General features: G+C 35.0%; 1 protein-coding gene across 3 annotated transcripts; it reads right to left on the bottom strand.

Annotated features, from left to right (window-relative positions):
• Positions 1-226: 226 nt before the first annotated feature.
• On the bottom strand, positions 227-25773 carry LOC149802561 (baculoviral IAP repeat-containing protein 5-like). Of its 3 annotated transcripts, none has more exons than XM_089951822.1 (5): positions 25753-25773; positions 24087-24258; positions 15794-15903; positions 9698-9818; positions 227-4578 (listed from the first exon to the last, which is right to left on the bottom strand). In XM_089951822.1, the coding sequence occupies exons 2-5, from the start codon at positions 24204-24206 to the stop codon at positions 4495-4497; spliced, it is 435 nt and encodes a 144-aa protein (XP_089807948.1). In that variant the 5' UTR covers positions 24207-24258; positions 25753-25773; the 3' UTR covers positions 227-4494. The 3 variants fall into 3 exon arrangements, with proteins under 3 accessions (XP_089807948.1, XP_089807946.1, XP_089807947.1); XM_089951820.1 differs by lacking the exon at positions 25753-25773 and adding an exon at positions 25547-25676; XM_089951821.1 differs by lacking the exon at positions 25753-25773 and adding an exon at positions 25514-25588.

Raw genomic sequence — 25773 nt, 5'->3', positions numbered from 1 at the left:
TATGCAAAAGTGCATTCATTAAATCCTGAATCTTTTTTTTTTTAGAGAGAGAGAGAGTGTGTGTGAGAGAGAGAGAGAGAGAGAGAGAGAGATAGAGAAAGAGAGCTGGCTATATAGACTATCCCCGGATTCTTGTTTTGCTCCACATACTAGCCATATGGATAAATTTGTTTATAACAAATTAAAATCTCACTAAAGTGGTGAACAAAAACTCTATAAGTCGGTGAAGATTTATAGCAAGTCTTCCACCTGTATATATTTTCTTCAGTTTGAGCATATAAAGAAGTTTGCACATCATGTAAAGATGAAAGCACCTCATATAAAGAAGTTTGCACATCATATAAGGACGAAAGCACTGCATATAATCAACACACATCATATAAGGAAGAAAGCACATCAGATAATGACAAAAGCACTGCATATAAAGAAGTTTGCACATCATATAAGTACAAAAGCACATCGTATAAAGACATTTCCACATCATATAATAAAAATTATCATCTTAATACAGCTCTAGTGTTCAACAGTTACAGGTCACATAAGGTCAACTCCAGTCTATACACTCAGTTATAACCCTGTGTCTTATGATAACATTAACACAAGAAACTGGTGTGCACATGTTTTCTGTTTGGGAGAGTTGTGACCTAGCCATTAAAGTAGTTAGACCAAACTTTTGTTTTGTGTTAATCAGAGAAACAACATTGAGGTGCATCAATTTACGTACCGGCCACAATTTTTGTGCATCAAATCGGAAAAGTTTGTATATCTGACCAATGACGCATAGGTATCGAAAACGCTGACTTCTTACTTGAAGCATAGGACATGCCCATGAGAAAACTGTTTTCCAAACTGTGTTAAAGGCTTTAATACTTTTTTTTAAAAGACAAACATGTATTCAAAATACAGCCTTACACGAGAAAAGTATCCAATATAAATTTCTTGCTTATAGTTGTTTTCAAAAATGGCATTACAAACCTGGAAATGCATTAAAAAATCTATTTCTACAACCATTAAAAAAAGTGGATGCGAGCTCATTTTACAAGGGATTCAATAATTGTATGCCTGTTAGTGTGGACACTACGCATTCTATTCAACAGAAAGTTAAAGGCTTTCATAATGTATGTATTCATAACCCAAGAGTGGCCAGAAATTGGTATCACTCTTTTGGTGGCAATGTCCCTTGCATAGTTTTGTGTTCATAATATGTTTTGGTAAAAATAAATAACCTTTGGGTGCAAAAAAACAACCTCATTAAAAAACTAACTAAATGTTCAAGACAAATTAAATAATTTACTGGGAATGAGTTTGAGTTGCCAGGGTGTGTATGTGTGTGTGTGCGATTTAGATTTTTAACATAGCTTTAACAATTTTTCAGTCACATCGTTAAGATGTCTGCAGTGTGACAGTTTATAGTGATGTCTAGCACTGGGGCGGCATGCCGCAGACATGTAGCATAATGTCCCATCCAGTCACAACATTAACCTCTTAATGCCGAGTGCCAAGCGAGGCAGCTGTTAGTACCATTTCTGTAAGTCTTTGGTATGACTCGGCCAGGGTTTGAACCAGCAACCTCCCGCATCTGAGGCGGATGCTCTAACCACTAGGCACCAGCACTGGGGGTGGAAGGAGAAGCTTCAGCACTGTGCCAAGGAAAGGCACACTGTCCATGCTAAAGGGGTACAAGAACATTATGAAATTATTAATGCTTGTGTAAAAGTAATTGTCTTCGTTGATTGGTGAAGTCATCTGCCTTCATAGATTTGTTAGTATCACATATTATCTACGAATACAATGAAAGTAACCATACATCAATTACCATTTACAAGTGATAAATCTATTAAACAGCAAATTAAGATATTAAAAATACAATGAAAACCTTTGTGAGGTGAACATCATTGTAGCATTTCTCCAATATGTTTTGTGGGCTATCTAATGATTTATTTCAAAGAGAGGGGGTGAACTAATCACTTGAAAAAAGCTTTCATAAATAAAAAAAAATTATAATTTTTTGGTAAAGTTAGGGATGGGCCTACCATCATATATTATGACACGGTATATTACAGATGAGAATAATTGTTTTGACAATGAGCATTTTTTCCTGATCTTAATTTTTAATTTAGTCTTGAATTTTGATATCAATTAAATGAATAACAGTTTAGAAAAACATTCAGCATTGTTCGAGAAGAATCTTAATCATTTTCTTGCAAACAGCAAAGACATGTTCAAAAGAGATTCATCAAACCTTGAAGAAAATACAAAACTTTTCAAGTAATGTCATCATACAGCCATGATTGTACCAAATGGTGTGGGCAGAAATAGAGCAATTAGAGCGTATAAGTATTTGTCAAATCATTACGCTGGGTTTCTAACTATTAGAAAATCAGCTACAGTACCAATAAACAAAAACATTATTTTAAATAAACACAGAAATTAAATATGTTCACTTCTTCAACATTTGGATGTGTCATGGCCAGGCCATATAAAAATTTGGTGGTGATGACCCTTTAATATTTGGATCAAATGACACTATGCACTGCAATAGTGTTCACTCAAGCAAATTCTTCTATGCCATTTATGATACATTTTAAGCCTTTTGATACAATTATGTGTGCAGCTTTAAAAAAATTTCAGTCATATCGCTACGATGTCTGCAGTGTGGCAGTTTATAGTGATGTCTAGCACTGGGGCACCATGTTGCAGACATGTGGCAAGATGTCCCACCCAGTCACATTATCCTGACACTGGGCCGACCAGTCCTAACACTAACCTCTTAATGCTGAGTGCCAAGCGAGGCAGCTGTTAATACCATTTTTGTAAGTCTTTGGTATGACTCGGCCGAGGATCGAACCCACGACCTCCCGCATCCGAGGCGGACGCTCTAACCACTAGGCCACCGGAGCGGTCGATACAATTATGTATCAATTGATTATGTTCACCATGGCATCAGCAACTGCATTAAGTCCCTTAAGCCAGGAACAGAGGGTGATTGTAGAATGATGAGTGGGTGGGATGTCTTGTTGAGAGGAAATAATAACTAGGGAAGAAACATGGGCACATACTGCAGATTTCAAGATGAATTTTGAAAATTATTCTTGCATTGGTAAAAAAGAAATGTATGCTGTCTGTTAGGCAAACTGAATAAAAATATTAATTTATGCAAGGTATCTTGTAATACTGAGAGATGTGGATTCTTCATTTTCCAACAATGACTCATGTGATGACTTTATTTTTCAACATTTGTCTTGGTTCCATTGCATGCTTGGAATAAAATCCATGAACAGGTAGCTTTGTGTTTCTGTGTGAACACATTTTGTAGCCACTACTTAACATCAAAGAATAAGATATGGTAATTTTCATTAACATGAAATGTAACTATTACAATAAACTCATTAAAACTACATAAAAGAAAGCATCTTACTTAATTTCATTCCAAAACTACTGTCACGAGTCCACAAAATTTAATCAACATCAACTGAATATAAATCAGAATGTCCCTGGCCTTTTCCTTTTGCATGCTACAAAGAGATCTCAGATATAAACAGTGACCATTTTGGACTGCATTCAAGCCTGCTGTGGTTATTATGTCATAATAACTTCACTGATGTCACAACATCATGTCTCATCACCAAAAGCATCAGTTAGGGGCAAATGAAATTTAACAATTCTTTTATTGTTTCCTTTACAAAGTTGCAGGAATAATTCAGATTAAAATTGTAGATATTTCATTGTTGAATGAAAGAGCCTTCAGTGTTATTTATTAACAGCTATAATTTTTAGGAATTTATTCTTTTCAAATCCAGCTAGATATCTGTCCACAAATTTGGGAAGTATCACTACAATTTTACAAATATGACTCACCTGCTCTCAAGTACAGTGAATTAAATTATTTTTATGGGTTGATTTGCAAACAAAAAATTCGTGTTACTTCATCTGGAAGAGGAATACTAGTTAATCCATAGATGAATGTTTGTTCACAGGGTTCTTAAATATGCCATTTGGGCATACCATCAGAATCACACATAATTTACAGTATTCAATGCAAGTTAACCAAACAATATTTTTATAATTTAATATACGTTAGAATACACTAAAGTAAGAAACTGCATCCACCACTTTAGTCCAATCTTCTTACAAACCCAGGCCCTGGACTTGTTACTGCTTGCAAATTTAACAGAAAAATTGCACTCATCAATACCAATCATGTTAGAGAAAACTTCCCCAACATCTGACATTTTCCTTGCTTTGTCAGTTGCCATGTTTGCAAGCTGTACAAACAAATAGCATTTACTCTTCTGTACTTTACATGTATACATATAGAGTAAACAATTTCTTGTTTGTTTTTCCACAATAACAATAAGAAACATTGAGACCTAGAAGCTATAAATTTATAGCCTGATAACATTATATACAGTAGATGAACAGTTTCAAATTTCCAGTTCATTTCTCAACTTCAGTTTCTAGAAGAATGTTCTTCACTTGAATATCGCAGATTCACTAATCAACAAGATGTTCCATCTCTCTCCTAACCTCCATGTTTAGTGCTTCCAGTTCTTTTTTCTTCATATCAAAAAGTTTGTTCTGAAAGTAATCAATTCATGCAAAACTATAATAATGAGTATAAATAAATTATAAATAAAATTGATCAATATTACTGTTAAGAAATAACTGAATAATAAAAACAAAAAAGACATAGTCTGACTGAATAACACAGTCACACATTCAAACAACAACTTTACCACTGTTTTCTGATATGACCTAGCATGAATGGGGCACAAACAAAAAGATTATTGATAAAGGTACATCTACAGTGCTAGTTTGACTTCATTATGCTAATGTTTATTAAATAAGTTTTGCATTAGAAACAGTAACAAAACCAAGCAAAACTATTAGCAACAGTGCATCACAAAGAACTTGTTCTGGGAAACCAAAATTAGTGGCCACAGGGGATGACAGTTCCTTAGCCAAACTAGTCTGGAGAAATATAAATCATTATTGGGCAAGTGTAATGTCATTAATTTAAGCCAATTTTCCCACTACATTAAAACAGAAAATTGCCAGACTAGAAGGTCAAATATGTAACTGTCACCCCTGGATCATAAATTCTCTAAATAATGATATGGGAATTTAAACCATTAAGGTGCTAATATCAAGTGTCATGCCAAAATTTGGTGGAAATGAAACAATCATAAGCAAAGCTGCGCAAATCAAAGTTAGAAAGCTGACATGCTGGTGAAAAAGTGTTCTAAATAATGTCTTGGAACAAAAGAAGTCAAACTCATCAGTGTAATATCAGATGTAACTTGGTTGAAATCTGACAATCTTTGAGAAAGTTTTGCTGCCAAAATTAATATCAGAAGCATGGGTACAACTCTTGTAAATGATGTGGAATGCTGAACATTGAACTCAAAGTGTCATCCGTAAAAAAAGCAAAATGCCAAATTTGTTTGAAATCCAACAAATCATGGTAAAATTACGCTACAGAAAGTAAAGTCAGAAGGAAGGGCAGTCAGTGTGGATAACTCCTATAAACGATGTTGTAGAATGCCAAAAGTCAAAACCATTTAAAGCTTCATCAACAGAAAGTCACATGCAAAATTTAGTTGAAATCCAACAACCCATGGTACAGTGATGCTGCAGAAACTCAGGTGGATGGGGAATCAGGGGCCACATTTATTCTAAATAATGACATAGAAGACTGAAAATCAAAATTCATTTATGGTCTTTTCAATATAAAGCTGCATGCCAGAATCCAACAATCATTGATAAAAGTATGCTCAGGAAACCAGAGTAAGGATCACATTCAATTGGCCATAACTCTTCTAAAAATGTTGAGGAATGCAAGAAATCCAATTTATTAAAGATCTACACAGTACAAAGAAATGTGCTAAATTTGGTTGATATCCAACAATCCTTGGTGATGTTACAGTGTGAAACAAATACCTCAAAGACAGGCACTCAAGGGGCATAGCTCATGAAGTCATGGAATGATGAAAATTAAATTGGTTTAGTGTTTTACATAACTTGTACATGGAGAAAAGTGCTTTGCCCAATCACTACAACATATACAACAGCTGCAGGGCTGCACATGTTACAAGAAATCTGAGAATTCTTTTCTTTCTTTTTTTTAAAAACACAATAATATTATATTCAGACAAAAGAGAAAGAAAAGAAGCCCAAAGGTACCCCTTTTAATCGAGCTTGCCTTTGTTTAACTGGCTCTAAAGTAAAAACTTGAAACTTTAACAGTCACTATAATCCCAACAACTTAACACTGATCTGAATCTAAGGTCACATAGACATGGATGTCAAAGCAACTGCTATGAAGAGCTTCCATCCATCTAGGCAGGAACTACAAACAGGTAAAAGTCAGATCTACCTCTAAACAGCATTACAACAGAGTTAAACCTGTTTTAAGCTATAATCTTATGAACACAAACAAATGTCAACCTAAAACAATAATTGTTCAATGAAGTTTTTCTGTAGCAACAAACATTGTGTAAAATAATGCACTGTTCACATCTGGATGCATCATAACTCCTACAGCTAAGTCCCCTGTACACAAGGTAAGTATAAATTATGTAGTGTGAGAGCTATCAAAAAATATTCAAGTACTGTAGTGGGATTAGGTGAAGCCACATAGGTTATATCTTAGTAGGCAAGGACATAAACACACATGTTTACTGATTTTCAGTTCCTAATGCTCATTTTGATCAAAACTAATTATATTTTCATGTAATTTGACACCTCTCTTTAATGAACATTACTAAGCAGTTTTGATCCATCATATTAGAAATCCTTATGCAATGTTTAGAACACTTGGATTTTATCATAAACTGTATTTAGAAAAAGTGCCAAGATTTTGGGATTTATTTTTTTTGTCAGAGGAATACAAACTAACAATTAATTGCCACAAAATCAGCTCTTGTTTGGTGGTTTGTACAGATATAGTTTTGTTCTGAGGCAATTATCATGTGTACTTTTCCTACGGCAACTTAACACAATTTCATTGGTGCCAAGCATAAGGCTGCAGATGAGCCTGGTAGAAATTGGTAGATACATCTTGTTTTCATGAAGAGAAGAGAACAGATCACCAAAGAGACTTAGAGATTCATGGAATGAATGATGTAATATTACATTGCTACAGGTGCAAAAAAAGAGAAAACAATGGAACATTAGACCCAGAACTAGAGGATTTTTAATTCTAAACCTGCTGTGAAGAAATCTGTTAAAGTTTATTTAAGAAAAATGTGAATGCAGTATGTTGTGCTGCTTAAAAGTGAAATGAAAAAAGTGAATGGAATAAGGTGATTGGATTCTTCTTTCAGTGTTTTGGAATTGTATTAATTTAAAACGGAAATAATTAAATACATTAACATATCAAAGAAAGTGTAATCTCTTCCTTGATTCCATGTAGCTTCACACAAAATTAAAGTTCAAGGTCAAGACATTAACAGTTGTAATATCGCAAACAATTACAACTATCACGGTTATGAAGTGTCCTAATTTTGCCATCAATTATTATAAAAATAAATATTTCACAATGAATGACAATTAGCAATGTGATGATATGGGACACAAAAACACAATGATCTGAATGCATGGAAAAGAAGTATTATCATTGCAACTCCAAGTTTTAAGGCTAGGAATGCAACTTTTTCAAAGTCCTCAACAGCACCTTAAAAATCCATGGGGAGCACCCTGTACAATATATCAATTTATAGGGCCTACATGTAGGAAAAACAGTTGAAGATGTACAACTGCCAATTAGAGGTTTGACTGCATCTTGAATACACTCTTTGTCAAACAGGAGAAAACCCTACACTAAGCACCATTCAGTTTGTATGATCATTTCCTAGCAGTCATGTATGCACGAGGACAGCAGTGCCAAGCACAAAGGCTGTAATGCTTATAGATGAAAATGGCTTAGTTTTGTTTAATGGCCTGTAAACATTTACAAAATCTGTAGCTGTAAGCAAAATGCACATGCCTGACTGTAAGTGATGCAGAAAACATTCCACATATAAATGCAATGCGAGAGATGCATTAATGACTGACAGTAATGAGCTTTACATCAAGACATTCTGAAGTGTGGAAATACTTTTCTGTAGTTACTATGGGCGATGAGAAGAAAAAAAGGTGATATTCAATATGAGCCAATTTGAGTTCTCATGCAGAGGGGGAAGAACTGGCAAATCATATTAAACTTGTATCACATGCCAAAACAGCTCAATCAACATCTAATGCATCAAAAACACAGCTTACCAATCCTGTCATGTATCGTGATAAATGGATCCGATGCACAGGGAAATTGGTTTCAATATGTGCCCTAGATTTAAGATAATCAAGTATTGTTGAGTGGGATGGTTTCAGAAGTATCTGTTGCAAATTAAATATTGCTTATGAAGTACCAATTTCAAAAGATTTTCTTCTCCCTATGAATTAGAGAAAAATACTCTGATACAAGAAATTTGGCATAGCATTTATGACAGATATGTGGAGAAGTCAAGCCAGTGAAGGTTTCCCAATTCTGACAGTGCACTATTGTAGACAAATTCTGGAATTTATGGAATATTGTTCATGCAACATAACCAAGAGTAGAGTTGGACAACAGAAATACTGGTATTAATACTGCAACTGATATTATTATGTTTTCTGTAGAATTTATGGAATATTGTTCATGCAAAATAACCAAGAGTTGGACAACAGAAATACTGGTATTAATATTGCAACCGATATTTCTAAGCTTTCTGTAGAATTTGGAATAAAGTCTGTGCACTAGTAAGTGACAATGCCTCAATTATGAAAGTCTGTGCAAAAACCCTGAAATACTCCCATGCTAGCCGTTTTGGTCACATGCTTCAGTTATCCATCCATTGGGTATAAACTGTAACGTATTCCTCATGAAATTTCTGCATCACTTTTGCTCTCTATGAAGGCAGCACAGCTGCCATAAATCAAAAGGTATTTGTCATAATTTTTGGGGTCATTTTTAAATGTTGGTATTTGGGGTTTTATAAAAAAAATTCAGAATGATCCCAAGTAAACTGTGATAAGTGGCAAGTCTGCAAGCTTGACAGTCAATACACTGCAATGATGTGAGCCTTTCTTGCCGCCAGGTATAAATCTCACCCATTTTAAACAACCAAAGAGAAAAAACAAAGTGTCCACAGATCCATACTGTCTGCTGCTAACTAAATGTTTATCCCTCAAGCAACATTTACCCCCTTGGACAACTGTCACAAACACATAACTATCGAAAGTAGTCATCAGACAAATTGAAACCAGACAGGGTGTACAAAAATAATATGTACAAAACTAAAGTCCTGGAATAATGGCCTACAAATCTAATAAAGTTATCTGAATACATAAAATGCAACAACCAAATTTCGCTAGTTTATCTCAAGTGGTTTTTGTTTAATCATGCAAACAAAATTTCAAAAAGTTTTAAAATAACTGTAAAAAAGGAAGCATTGCTGTAACAGCCTTAAAATCTAATCAGAGCATGGACATACAGACTCCAATATGTCTACTAAATTTCATTTGTCTACAATGACTTTTTTGTGACAACCTTGCTAACAGATTTCTCATAAAAGACAGACATGACCAAGATGCCTACTGGCTCCACTGCAAGCAGGTGGAACATAAAATTGAATATAATCATTTTCATGTTTTTTGATATTCAGTATGCAATAATTACTATGATGTTCGTTTGTCTTTCAATCTCCAGCCTGATGAACTCCTCAACTGTCAGTGATTCTACTGGCTTGCCATTTAGCTTGAGGAATGGACATTTCGGGGAATGTTTCTTGTGCTCAGTCCTAAAATATAAATAAAAAATAATAAATAAGTTGATGCAACATTTTATTTCACCTGTTAACATAGCAATGTTATACCTTCACTGTTTATGACTTTGAAAAAAAAGCATATACCGTTTATATAAAATTTAAAATTATTGATTTCTGACACCTAAGAATAGAAGACAAAACTGCTGAAAAAACCAATATGAATTCTGGTATGGATATACAATTTTATTTTGATTTTAGAAAGATCATGTAACAAATCAAATAGTGAGCATGAGATGAATGTAAGAAAGCTGCTGCATAGTAAGGAATTTTCATATAAAACCTTGTAGCCCAGATATAAATAAGTTGCCCAGTAAGGAATTTTCACATAAAACTTTTACTATCTAATAACCCATACATGTTTTGTTACAAATCCAAAAGACCTTCAAGCTACGACAATATTTGTCAAAGTTGGTCACATTCTGTTGAGTTGTTTTTGAAAAGCTGCCAAGAGCTCATCTATATTTAATAAGAGCAACCAGCCATCACTTGCACAAAAACATTTGCTAAAATTCTGTGGAGTGGTTTTTGAGAAGTCATTTAAAGGATTTTCCATTGTTAATAATGGTGACTATATCAAAAAGTTGGTCAGCATCATTTGTATCAATTTAAAAACCATTCATTCCTGTAAAAAGTACTTGATGTTGCTGTGGGCTAAACACCATAATTTCAGCACATGATAGGCTACACATGGTGGCCAGTATATCTCATGGAGGAAGAATACAGAAAAACCCTGGTAGGAACCAATGACCCATATGAGGCTACTGGCAAGCTATCTTAAATACCCATGTTGGCCAAGCCAAAGATTTGAACCCACTCAGATAGAGGTGCGATGTCAGAGATCTGTAAAGGCGACCACCATGGACCACTTGGCCAACCAGGACCCCAACACATACTTGGGACCCTGGGGATGCACATTCATTGTGAAGTATTCACATATAGATGCAACTTAGAATTTTGCATTATCTTCATATTAAGTGAGTAATTCAAGTACCCAGGCATGTATTTTTCAGCAAGAATCTCTCAAAATGACTGACACTCTACTGGCCAAAAATAATTTCCAGGAATTCAAAATAAGACAATTTCTTCCTTTCAAACTGCTGAGTGTTGAAGCCATCTCTGATATTCTTCAACAATAAGATTTTTGAATTTGCTGCCAATGTGGGCATATCAGCTGTCAGACTGGCACAAATTTCATTTGGGACCAACAAGATGCTATTAAGATCAATAAGATATTATAAGAAAGTCTACTGGTGGAAACCCCATGTTGATATGGCTTTCCCTTTTTTGAGAAATAACAAAAACAAGATTTTTAAGATGACTTACATGGTAGTCATACTTTATCTCAAACTGGCACCATTACCATTTAGGACCAACTTTGCATCATAAATCTTTTTGTGAAAGCACAATATCAATATGACCAGTCGCATAGAAGGAGCCATAGCAAGATTTTCAAGACTGTGATTGAAGTGGCCAGTTTTCATTTACAACCAACCGGACATCATAACAAGTCTTTAAATCACCCATTCAGGAGAATAAGTGATAGCAGGATTTTCAAGATGGCCATACTGTAAAGCAAATTGGGACCATTACCATTTAGAACCAACCAGCCATCATCACACGAAGTCTATGTAAACAACCTCATGTTAATATAAATCTCTATTCTAGTAGTAAAAAGATTTTCAAGATGGCCTTTGCACTAGCCATATTCGACATCAGACTGGCACCATTTTCATTTAAGACTAACAATCTTCTCTGAAAACCTTGCATCAATATGACTTTTTGTTCTGGTGGATCATCATTAATAAGATTTTTAAGATGACCAATATAGTGGCCATATTGAATGTCCAAGTAGCACCATTTCTATTTGAGACCAACTAGACCATGAGATGAATGTGTGCAAAGTTTCACTGTAATCCTTCAAACAGATGGAGCACTGATAACAAAGTTGTGGTCATGGATGGTTGGAAAACAGATTACAAATAACAGACCATCCCATCAACTTTTCTGGTCTAAAATCATTAGAGCTAAAACCTGCCTTTCCTGGGTACCGTGTATTTGTAAACAGAACAGCCGTGTGAAGAGTTTATTAAAAGATTTTCAGTTTTGGTCATGATGGCCATATCTGATGGCAATTCAAAATAATCTGTTCAAGCTTTAAAAAAATGTAAGGCCTGAATGCATTCTCAAAAGTTTGGTAAAATCCTGTTAAAAGTTTTCTGAGTTGTTGTTTCAAAGGATCTTCCATTTTTAGTAATGGCATCTATATTTTAAGGAAAATCAGTATTATTAATAGAAATAAAAAAATGTTTTGTCAGAATGTCTTAAGGCAGATTTGGTAAATATCTGTTGAGAGGTCTCTCAGAAGTTGCTATGGTCATTCTATTTTTTTAAATATGAAATAATGGCCACATATGATGGCAAACTGGAATCATTTGTACAAAATTGCAGAACCTTCAAGTCAGGATACTTAATGTAAAATCAATTAAATGTTTTTTTTATAGAAAAAGTAATTTCAAGGTTTTATTATTTTTAATACCAGCAATCAAATTTGATGGCAATCATAATCATTTGCAAAAACAAAATAAAATCTCCATGCCATGATGTTTTCTGTCAAATTTGGTAAAATTCTGAAGTTAATCTAATGTTACTAAAGGCTGCCATATTTGATGCTGATTCTTATCTTTATTTAATGACCATTATGTTGAGATGGTTTCTGTCGAATTTGGTAAAATTCTGCAGAGTGCCTTTTGAGAAAAAGTATAACACCCTAAACTGCAAGTAAAATGGTCAACTGGTCACCTTATGACAGCTTTTGGAATCATTAAATGGCAACTAGAAAACAACATCACTTTCCAATTACAAGTATGTATCATGTTCTATGCTATAAGAAACACATGCAATAATCCCTTTTGGTCTGTGAGACGGCCAGTTCCTACACCATCTTGACATGTGACGAGTCTGGCTTATAGCCCACAAGTGACTAATTTAATACACGACCTGTAATGTCAATATCATCTAATGGTATGGATCTGAAAAAAGTGAACCTTAAAAAACATGGAATCAGAATTAATCAATTATAATACTGCTCACCTCTATGAAGCTTTTAGAAATCTTCAGCAGCCATTATAAAAATTATCATGCAGAAAATAAATTCTTATCAGTGTAATCTTGATGATGAAATGTTAACCATTGTGACTGGACATAAAACAATCAAAAAAGAACATTTCTTTACGAGATCAAACTATGACTTGATATATAGCGATGTGAGTGGTACATTACATTCCCACCCTGAGCATGTATTTAACAGTTCCTTATGTAGGTAACTGAAATTTTAGTGCTGAAACCATTTTTCTTCTATTATTCACATGGACTCAGACCTTTGTTGTTGTTGTTGTTGTTGTTGTTGTTGTAGGGTTTAACGCCATTTTTCAGCACACAATAGGCTATAGATGGCGGCCAGTATTAATGGTGGAGGAAGAACCCAGGAAAACCCCGGAAAGAACCACCATCCCACGAGAAGCTACTGGCAAGCTTTCTCACATACCCACATTGGCTGAATCCGAGACTCAAACCCACGCAGACAGAGGTGAGATGGCAGTGATCCGTAACAGACAGCGCTTTAGACCACTCAGGGCCCCTTCTCAGACCTTTGACCTCAAAATTGACAGGTTTCTTACTTATGCAAAAAGGTAAGCAATTCACAAAGTTTGGTCCAGGTATTAACTATACATATATGACCTTGACTTTAACTATACATATACGACCTTGAATTTCAAACTTTTAGTCCCAAACTGACAGGTTTCTTCATTACCCCAAGTGTTTGCCATCCACAATTTTTTGGACCAGGTAAGTGATGAAGAAATAATGTTATTGTGTGAAAACAATATTGCTTTTTCAGTCCCAGTCACAGCAGCATTGACCTTTAGATCCTGAAATTGATAGTGTTCTTTTAAGCACATTTAATTTCTATTGTGTTATTGACTTTTGTCCATAGCTTAGAGTAGAAGTTTCTGCCTACCTGACAAATGTCTTTCTTTGTAAGCAACATATTACACAGATAATTGTTGTCTATGATTGTAGAATATAGGTTAAGACAAACGTTTTCCTATCTGGAATTCCTGGTGTAGCTGATGTTGGCCATGTTTTTTTTACTAAACTTTTCGTAATAGAACTGATCTTGCAATGTTCTAGAAATGAAGTTTTGACTATGCTATGAACAAATATATGTGGTTATGAGCTATGTGTGATGTGATATGAAATTTTTACATAGCTTTAACAATTTTTCAGTCATATTGCTACGATGTCTGCAATGTGGCAGTTTATAGTGATGTATAGCACTGGGGCATCATGCTGTAGACATGTAGCATGATGTCCCACCCAGTCACATTATTCTGACACCGGGCCGACCAGTCCTAACACTAACCTCTTAATGCTGAGCGCCAAGCGAGGCAGCTGTTAGTACCATTTTTGTAAGTCTTTGGTATGACTCGGCCAGGGATCGAACCCACGACCTCCCGCATCCAAGGCGGACGCTCTAACCACTAGGCCACCGGAGCGGTGGTCATCAGCTAAACACAGACATTAATCTATGTATATTAATCTGTGTATTAAATATATGTGGTTAAGAGCTAAACACAGACATTAATCTATATAAGCAAAGCATAAAATGTAGACTACATTGACCTTCCTTGGTTGTAAAGCTGTAGTACATACAGAAATGCACCCAATTATCATCTGAGCATAAACAGTATCCCATAAATGACATTTAAACAAAAAATCTTAACAAAGTCACTGAAGCATAAAATAAAGATCACGTCTTTTTCCAATAAGGACATAGTACTTACCAAGATGCTTCCCTCACCAAGTTTTAAGATTCTAGGGTAGAATAGCATGCATACAACATGTCAAATACATATGTGTTTATGATTCAAACAAAGCCAGTAAAGGAGGAAATATAGTTCATGAGCTGTTGCAATATGGGACTAATACCAGCAGAGATGCATAACATCATTATTTTCATGATTCCAGCAAGAACAGTGCCAGAGAAATAAACATCAAAGACCAAATTTAACCGGAGTCAATGATGCATAAAATATGGGCCATACTGACCAAACTTCAGCAATGAGCAAGTAGTGCTCATCGAGATGCATCCCCTCATTAAGTTCTATCATTCCAGATATAACAGTTATGTATGTACTGTCAAAAGACCTACATGGTCATGAGCTAAATAAATAAACTTTAAAGACTGTAAAATGTGAAATGTAGGCAACAGTGACCTTCAATTGTTGTAACAGGTTGGTACTAAAAGATATGCATAAATTCATCTAGTTTAATGATTCTAGAATGAACAAGACTGAAGAAAATAAACACACAATTTTACCAAGTTTCATAATTCCTGGTGCAAAACTCCTGACCTAGATGCACAAAAAACTTTTATAAAAAACAGAATTTACGCACAATGTATATGAACAAAGTACATGTTTACTCAAATTACTGTGTGAAAATTGGTCACCTCCCCATTAAGGAGCACAGTATTACAAGTTCTCATGGTCTTACAAACAGATGAGCTAAACATAGAGCCCACAATAAGAAGAACAAAAACCCAACAATGTTCACCTGAATTTGGAAAACTGAAGGAATAAGACCTGAAGTCCTAAAAGCAGCAAATCACAGAACAGAGTGCATAGTGTAAGGGAGTTTTCCGTTCTTGATGAGGCAGTAAAATGGTTCAAAGGAAAGTTTCAAGTCATGGATACCCGTTTCTGCTAGCAGGTTATATACTGACATCTTATTCAGAAAGAATATTGTTTTATTAAAGCTGCTTAGCACACTGAAAAAATAAAATAATTTCTGCCATTTTGGCTCAACTGTAAGTCTAAGAAAAGTTTAACCTTTAACCCTGAAATTTTCAATAGAGTGTGAAGGAAAAACAAGGTATAAAATCTTACCAAGGATCATCATCAGGTTCCCATCCATCTAACTCTTTGAAGCACAGAAAGCAGCATACACCATCAGGCTCTTGCTCTGTCGGGATGTGGAAAAAACCAGCTTTGGCCATCTGTAAGGAAATAAATTTGTTGAACATTATAACAAGACACCCCAGTGGGAATGAGACTGCGTACCTAAATGACATCTGCCTCAAAGACAATTTGCATGAGCAACTGGCAAAGAAAATTGATATGTTAGGATACTTCAGGTAAACATTTCTTTGAATATTAATTTGTATATTATAAAAACAATGCTTTTAACGTTTCTTTACTTTTTTGTATCTGTATTTAATATATGTAGTTTTATCAAAGTTTGTTCATCCTGCAATGTAATCTGCACTGTAACAGCCCAAACAAAACTTCCAAATGAAATTTATTGCTATGGACATTTTAGAATGGAAGACTAGCAATAAATAGGTTAGGACTAGTTGATGTAGGGTGTATTCACAGTGCTTTAATCATGATATCACAGAACGACATTCAATCCAGTCATCAATGGAAAACACCTCTTGGTTGTCTCAACCTAAAAATATATACCGGTATGTACTTCATCACCAATTTCAATGTAACGCATTTCTCAGGGCATTTATACCACAAGCTTATCTTGGATTTGGTTTGGCTTTTTGAGGTTTAACATCATTTTTCAGTACACAACAGACCATACATGGCAGTCTGGTGTGAGAAGAACCTAGAAAGAAGCACATAGTATGTCCTACCTAAGCAGGTCAAATTGATACACGTACTCAAACTCATGCAGATAGAGGCCTAATGTGTAAATGATCTGTAAAGGCAAGTGCCTTAGAAGACTCAGCAATCCAGAGGCCCCTTAAATTGGAAGAATATTCATCATTGACATGCAAAATAAAGTGAATAAATGCCTTCACTCTGATTTTTTTTTTAAAACTTAACTACACAACAGTGGTTTCTACACTTTTTAAATCCAAGTAGTTTAGTGTTGTTGCCCCAGGCAAAATGTATTGCATACTAACAAAGTAGATGATATCAAATGCACTGACAAAAACATCTGCACATGCACAGGAATGTGTTTAAACAGCTATCAACCCCCTTCCACCATAAATTATCATTTGCTATAACTGCCCAATTTCCAGACATTATCTGCTGAGGATCAAACATAACAACTTGTTTTACGAAACAATAAAACATCCATAGATAAACATCTTAGTGTTTTAGGAACAGAATCGATTAAACCACTTTCTAAATATATTTTCGTAAACTTTACCTGTTGTTTTTGCATTTTTTTTCTTTATAAAATCAGTTTGAAACCATGAGCCTGTCAAGGGGTAACAATGGCAGATGCTGCTCTTTCAAGTAAGTACATCTCTCCCTTGATAACTCTCGCAGAACGGGATCCACAAACATAGACCGCATAATAAGCGAAGGCGTGAGTTATCAAGGGACCTCAAAAACTGGAGAGAAAAAAATTACTTATACATAGAGAAAACAGTGGGGGAGGGAACTGCATTGTTTAATGACCAAATCCTCCTTTTACAATCACGTCAATAATAATTATTAATAACGTGTTTTTTCTAATGAAGTTGTTTGTTATTCTGTAAAAATAACATTTATTTTCAAAATTTCTAACATGTGAAAGATCGTTCCAACTGGTTTCAACAACCATTACGTATACACAAAAATGTGTATTACATCACTGCTTTTTGGTTTGTTGATTAGTCTGGTTCCCAGAGTGGTATTAAGGTGGCGCTCTACAGTTTCATATTTTTGCATTAAGGTCAGAATTTTAAAGAAAAATAATTTCCCTGGCTTTCGTCACTTGTTATACTGGCTATATTAAAAAGACCGTGTATATCTTAGGTATAATTCAAAGAACCTTTAATTCCCTTTATTTTGGTGTATGATTGATGGGTGTACTTTGGGTTATAGAGTATACAGCTTGGCCTTACTTCAGATGTGCACCTTTCAAAAAAGTGCTAGCTCTACTTGGTCATTTTCACTTCCTGAACTTCAGAGGTAAACTGTATAAAAAAGAGCCAATAACTTTTTCTTACATTTTATATAATTGGTAATTCATTCATTGCACTTTCAGAAGTTCGTATTGTCTAGTCTGGCAAAATTCATTTTCCCTATTTTGATAGCTGATATGGAGAGTCTACTTTAGACTAATTCAGGCTGATTTTTTAGCACAAGGGAGCAGTCATTTTAGTGTAGTGTGCTTAGATCATGTACAATTTCCAAAAGTACAATATCTAAAGAAATGGCAGCCACATTACATTATAGTAGCATAGAGGTATGCCAACATTTTCCCCATTGTACATGTTTTATGCAGAAACAACTTCACCTTACATACATCACTCTCTCAAAAGTACATAATAACTGGTGAGCACCCCCTAAATAGTGTACTAGCAAGTCAGGAGACAGTAGTTGGAAACTAGACAATCTGCTGATACCCCACCAAACAGGATTCCTTTTTTTTTACAAAAACTAGTGACATTTTTTTGCGACACAATTGCCTACATCGAAATTGTTTTGTTGTTCAATTAGTACAATACTGATGTTGTGATTTCATTGAAAGTAATAGTGAAACTTATTTTCATCCTTGAGAATATCTCTAAGTGCCAGTTCAGAAATTCTCTGAAAATTGCTTTCCCACAATGGTCCGTATCTGTGAAACCAAGCTCTTCATTTTAAAAATGAGGTATTCATTTCGCTTGGATGCCTTGTTATTTTTTATCAGTTATGAAAGAGTCGGTTAATTTAAGGTAGTTTATGTTACATACATAATAAAAATTTATGACAGTATTAGATTGATCAACTGATGTGAGTTCACCTGATATATGCCAGGGGCCGCTAGATTGACTGAATATTTTTTAAAGCTACATTAAAAATCTGAAACACACACACTCGCACTCATTGTTGTTTGCAGTTTGTCTCAACTAATAAGCAGGTAAATTTTGTACTACAAATCATATATATGGTCAAGGATGTCAGTTTCTTTTGCATCCATTAGTTGCCATCTGCTTAATATTGTTCTTGTTACCAAACACAAAGACATATACTTATAATAATTGAACTAAATTGCAAGTAAAACTCACAATGGACTCACATACATGTACAATATACAGTGTTTTTAAAAATTGTGATTTCAAAGAACTGAAAGAAAATTATAATCTTGTAACAGTTCTTTCAGACCCATATTGAACAAACACTGGAGGGAAAATTCCAGATAGCAATAAGGAGTATGTGGGAGAGAAAGGAAAAAGACCAACATGTAAATAAATTCTCAGTGAGTTACATATGAAAGTAGTGAAGTGTAAAAACATAAAAGCATTTAGCAAGATAAGGAGCAAAGGAACTATTAAGAGAAAAGACCAATTAAATTCAACTGCGGTACAGGACAAGTGAAAGATCTCCCACCCCTCAAGAGAGAAATTGTGCCTAGGTCATCTTTGCAAGGTTTCAATATGTTAACCCTTGGCAGATCAATCAGATATTTCAGTGCTTTGGGTCTGTGAATTTCACTGGATGTGGCAACATGCCACTGCATCCAATCAAAATAAATGTTTGAATCTGAACACTACATGATCAAGACAAGGGCAGCATACAATCTGAATGGACTAATAAATCAGTGATTTTCCACTGCCGGTCTGTGTTTGTACAAATACATCCTTTACCTCAAATACAACTACAATTGCATCTCTGGTACATTGTCATAGTCTCAAGGTTAAACTTATATCTGATCGTTCAACCAAGGTGTAGATAGGGATAACATATTGTAACCTTGGCTAGTGAAGATACACTAAAGTAAATAGTAGTCTATCTGACAGGAGTGCCAATAGAAATACTGTTCCAGTACACAATCTGAAGTTCTAAAGAAAAATTTAACACCAAATCAAGAGCTACAAAAAAGTAACATACATCTCAACTAACCATAAAATCAGGAGGAAGAAACCCAAAAAATATGCAGCAAAACTGAAAACATCAGCTTACCTTGTTATATATATGATTTAATTTAATTGTTTGCTAAGTTTTAAAATCTTTTTATTTTTTATTTCATTATATGTCAAAGTAATGTATTTTTGTTTACTAGAAATAAGATACTTTCCAGAAAATAGTTTGCTCTTGATGCTTCAGTTGTAAACACTAAAGCTGACCTAGTTCCCAACCTTTATTTAGAAATCAGTGAGAGAAGTAAACAACTTTTTATTTTAATTTTATTCTCTGAGTAAAATGATGGGTTTTTATCAAGGTCAAGGTATCTGATTTTTTATATGTAAACATAAAGGTCTTCTTCTGTTGTGTCAGTTTGGAGTTATTTTAATGTTTATTCTAATTATTTGGATTCAAAAGGATCAATTCTTTTTCCTGGAAATACATTAGTGCTCATACAGAATTCTTCATTAAATTTTATTGGGAAATTCAAACACCAGATTATTGTTTGTGAATAACACAGAACTGTAGGCACAATAATAGCTATAGTATACGCCATCACCTTCCATCTTGGATTCTTCATTAGGACTTCTAAAATTTAACATGAGGAATAGTCTTGGAGTTGATTCTTAAAACCCTAAGTTCTTTTTTTTCTTTCTCATTTTTACAGTATTTTTCCAGGGAAATAAATTATTTTGTCAAATTTTTCAAATGCTTGTTGTTTTCACTCTTTCTTGTGTTACTGTTTATTTGAGCCTAAACATGTATATCTCATTGAAGTGTTTATTGAAAGTCTTTGTTGATAATGGATATAGCTCAAACGAGGACTAACATTTTTTTTTACATACAAGTTATATGTATTTTCTAGCAGGATGTGAATGATATTTTCTAGCAGGATGTGAATGATATTTAAATTTTCTAACATGCAATCCATACTCAGTGTTTCCCTTTATGCATGTTTGTGCATCTGGGATGCACAATGGAGAAAACTGATGCAATTTAATATCCAGCGCTTTGGATGAGGGATGGCATCATGTATACTTTGAGCACAGACTGACTGGTTCCCCCGATTTGTATGCTCCCTGCGTTGCACGTTGTAGCAGAGTGCAACACAGTGAGCATTTGAAACAGGGAATCAGACTAGCATATGCACTGTTATGAGTATCTTCCCCATAGCTCGCAAGCTCTCATGCAACTTCATCCAGATTAAAATGACGTCCACTGAGAATCATTAGTGAAGAAAATGAAAGAAGCAGAACACAAAAGAGTAACTGTGGATCTAACTTTAATGAAAAATGGCAAAAATAATTCCATTGGCCAGAATATGTCACATCCATTAGGATTACTGGTGTTACTTCTGATCGCATGATTGTGAAGACTGCAGAAGTGAATAACCCTTTCCTGACAGGGTTTATAAAATTTAAAAGATCTGGCCTCATCCGCCACAAGATATCTGGAGAACACATCACCCGAGACATTCTTTCGCAACAAAGAAATCAATAACTGATATGTTTGATATGTTCAGTCCATGATAGGTTATTATCTACCAGAACACCAAGTAGTCTATCATGACAGACCATTTGCAAATTTTTATCCTTCCATGTCAAACATAGTTCATCACTATTAAGATTTGTCCTTTTTTGCTGTGTTGAGATAAGTAATATTTTAGTTTTACCAGTATTTACCACCATGCCCTTACATGTGCACCAGTTTTCCAGTTTGTTTAGGGCATTCTGTAAAGAAATTTCGAGTTCATGCTTTGTGGTTTGGATGTCTGACAATGATGGCTTTTTGTATTGGCTTATATGTAATGTGTTTTTTGGTCTATAATATTGCTACAAAAAGACGTGTGCCTTTAAACTACAAGAAAAATTAATTAATAAAATTATTCTTTAAATGGACATTGCATTTTTCTGTAAATTGTGCATGTTGGTTTATTTGTATGTTTATAGGGAAAGATAGTATGTTGTATAAGTTGCAATGCAATATCCTATTTCAAGCTGAAAAAGTATGATGAAAATGTGTCAGCACATTTTTGACCCCCAGTTCTGACACCAAGGTATTTTTTTTACTCCCCTGGGGGATACACTGCATGATACTCGAACCCACTACTTTTTATATACATGTACATTGATTTTTTTATTTTTACCACCACCACCTCCGCTAACACTTATATAACGGCAAGTCAACAATAATACCTTGGTCACTGGGATCTCAAGAGAAATGGATAGTACTGTAATATGAAAATAGCAACAGTTTTTGAAAATAAGTGACAAAATATCGAGGCCATCAAATTATTTGGTGACTTTATCAATGTCAACGCCATCCCTAGACTACAGTCCAGAAGTCATTCCCTAGACGAAGACCTTGAGATAAGGTCGAAAGCTAAGGAGTCATATCTATTATGCAAAAGAAAGGTAATAATACATAGTTTCATTGACTGCAAATAGCTGTAGCTGGTAACAATATCTGTTCTAGAACCTCTGAAGAAGACCAAAATCAACTGATACAGTAAATATGGACCATGAAACAAAGAAGTGCTGTAATTGCAAGAACAGATGAACAACGCTCAGAGATACAAGTACATGAACTACCAACGCAATTAAGACACAACACACATGGCATTATGCTTCATAGAAAATGTCCAAGTAAAGAGGAAACACTGCCCCGCAAGATGGGATAAGGCCATGATACAGAGATCACCAGAATAAATCAGGGACATGTACAACACAAAAATATACCATAGCCACCAATAGAGTCGGATGAAGACAAATGATAAGAGAAAGAGAAAAAGAAATGGGAAAAAACACACCAAAAAAATATATTAACATGGAAAAGGAAATTATGTCTCAAACATGCATGCAGAATAAAAAATCATTTTCCACACTACTGCTCGACATGGCCCTGATTGTGCCCGATTAATATGCAAGTACAAAGTGCTGAATGGAATACTACCTTGTCATCAGCCAACTAAAAATAAGTTGTAAATAAATACAGAACATCATTTTCTGTTAACCAATCAGGTCAGGACAGTATTCCATTCAGCGGAATCTCACTTGCATATTAAGCGGGAACAATCAGGGCACTGTCGAGCAGTAGATTGGGAAAATGCTTTGGCATTCCTTAAAGGTATATATTAAGTCAAACTTTTGATAGGGATACACAGTCGAATGCCTGAGCTAAATATAGGTACCAAATTTATTAAGCTACACAAACTGTAGCTTGAATTATTGGCGTTTATTCTTAAATAGGTAGTGTGAGCATGTGTCCTCCCTTGTAGTTATTATATAGTGCATGTATTGTATGACAGGTCAATTGTTAGCTACGAGTCGTAGCCTCAACTTGAATTGGTGTGGTTGAGGCTAAATACTGATCCCATATCATGTAATGGAGCAAAAAAAATCATCACTAAAGTCAGAAAAACAAACAGTGTAGAAATCAAGTACATAAGTATAATCATGTTGTGAAAGAAGTTTGGCTTATTTTGAATTTATTAAGTCCTTACACGATAAAATAAATTGGCATGGTTACTCTAACCTTATCCTGTCCGCCATGACAGATAACGCGAGACTCTCGCTGTGACCGCTTCTATGTAAGGCTTGCCAGACAATATTTTGGATATTCTATGCTATATTATTATCAATCAAGTGGCGAATAATTGCTTCTTGGTGGAATTTCAAAGTTGCCAATGAACCGTATTTACTTTTAATGCACAAAATTTCTGACCCAAACGGCGCCAAATTTTTACTACGATTTGTTGACATTTCCAAATAAGGCGTTAATGTCCTTATATGGCACACAAACAAACGAGGCTGAGAACGGAAGTAATCACTATCTGAAATAATATGGCGGACGATCTAAGCGAAAATATCGGCAAAAAATGGTAAACGAGATTTTACAGCTATTTCTACAATGATTTTCGATACTTCCGGTATTAAATAAGAGGACTACTCAATTTATTGGATTATATGCAAGGAATATGTTTAAAGTGTTATTATTAGGCTAAAAGAGTGCCGGGTGTGAATCACACCCGGCTTGCTCCATTAACATGTATACGCTCATGTTAGTACCCTGTCCACGAGGTACGAGTAAGGGTACTAATATTAGTACTAGTCAATTGTAAGCAACGATACGAGCTCGTGTGTTGTTGAGGAAAACACCGTTGATTGGCAAAGGTCGGAAATTCGGACGGTTTATTTGTAGATTTGAAAGTCTGGACAGCTTCTGGCTTAATATATTCGGGTTTACTGCTGAACAACAGTATAGTTATATGTAATAAGACCATTCTGTAGAATATTTTCACAAAAAGGTAAATACATAAACTCAAAACATCCAGAATATATCTTACCCTATCTGGGTTACAACTACATGTTTGATCAAAGGGCCAGTTTTCAAATGTTTTTCGTCTCTTGCTTTCGAAGTGCATGTGAAATGCCTGTTCACTGTAGAAGCGTGACAATTCTTCCATATTCGTCAGTTTTCAAATTTCGCAGTGGTCGACACCGTCCGTCCTTTAGAGGCTTGAATGAGATTAATAAAAGTAAATCTAGCGTCTACTGCGTGAGGAATTCTAGTCTGGTTCCCTGCTTATCAATAACCCTATATTCCAATGTAATAAGCATACAGAGCAAGAAACCAGACTAGAAGAATTCCTTGACCAAGGGGACGCTCTGAAACATTTCTATATACGAGTGGCAGCTGAAGATATTATAAATGCAATATACACAACGGAGAGAATACTGGTATACACCTGTATCAGTTATTTATATACTGAGGATGAATTTCTTTTGGATATTATACTTGTGGAAATTGAACATGATATAAGCATAATCTAGTTATAATAACTGCTCCCATGTGCTATTTAAGAACGAAATGACTAACTTAATGAGATCATTAACGTACACGACATACATAGGAAATTTAATCTGCTAAGAAGATAAGAGCAAGACACAATTATATAATTTATCCAACAAATAAGAAATAAAAACGGGAATCCCGCACCATTGACTGGCTTAGACCCAACATCAATGCCAGAGGAATCCCCATCAACCTCAGAATGGGCAAATTTTTTGACCCCAAACAAAACAGTGAAAGGGAAAACCCCCAACAAGAGACCACCCCCTGACAAAAAAAACAGGTTCCAGATCCTAATGGAGGATGAGGGACAAACAACTGGCGATGAAGAGCTGGAGGAGACTGAGGGAGAGCAAACACAAGTGCTCGACGCGAGCTTGATGTCGAGAAGAAAAAAACAATAATCTGAAGGAAAAATATCATACAGAGTGACAAAAAATACCTTAGATTACCCCGATGACCCGTTCTGAATTAGGACCCTCTCTACCATAATATATGAGAGAAGCGATTTTTTACTCTGAGACATATATATATATATATATATATATATATATATATATATATATATATATATATATATTATGATAGAGGGTGCTAATTCAGAACGGGTAATCTAAGTATTTTTTGTCACTCTGTATAATTTTTTTCCCCTTCAGATTATTGTTTTTTTTTTTCTCAACATCAAGCTCGCGTTGAGCACTTGTGAGAGCAAACAGACTGATACCCCTAACCTCCACCCCGATACGTGCCCATAGAAACAAAAGAAAACTAAGGAAATTCCTATCGATGTCATCGCAGAGCGACTAGACGCCGACGGAGGAAAAATCCCCACCAAATGACAAGGACATAGCCCCCAAAAAGAAAAAGAAAAACACCTGAGTGACATGACTGAAAGTGAGAACTCAAATGATAATAACAAACATGAAGGAAACAGCGATGAAGACGACGACATACAGGTGAAATACAGGCTAGACATAACATAAACGTGTTCCGTGTCGGAACAGGAAACTGGATTATCGGAAGGAACGGAAAACATTAGATAACTCTGGAAACGAATCCGATTGGGGGCATGATGCCTCCAGGAAACATACACACTAAGTTAACTAAATACTTAAATAATTTAATAAGAAATAAATAACAAACAAAATATGTAAAAGTACTTTTGAGACGGAATGCGGCCA

Source organism: Sinohyriopsis cumingii, chromosome 3 (assembly GCF_028554795.1).
Source record: "Sinohyriopsis cumingii isolate HCF-2022 chromosome 3, ASM2855479v2, whole genome shotgun sequence".
In the NCBI taxonomy this organism is placed as follows: domain Eukaryota; kingdom Metazoa; phylum Mollusca; class Bivalvia; order Unionida; family Unionidae; genus Sinohyriopsis; species Sinohyriopsis cumingii.
The sequence above is the reverse complement of the archived record's forward strand: the minus strand, read 5'-3'. Positions and strand labels throughout refer to the sequence as shown.

Coding starts and splice junctions, on each gene's coding strand:
- LOC149802561 (XM_089951822.1), bottom strand. CDS start 24,206: ATGGAAGAATTGTCACGCTTCTACAGTGAACAGGCATTTCACATGCAC. Junction 15,904..24,086: donor GTAGTTGTAACCCAGATAGG/GTAAGATATATT, acceptor ATTTCCTTACAG/ATGGCCAAAGCTGGTTTTTT. Junction 4,579..9,697: donor AAAGACAAACGAACATCATA/GTAATTATTGCA, acceptor GATTACTTTCAG/AACAAACTTTTTGATATGAA.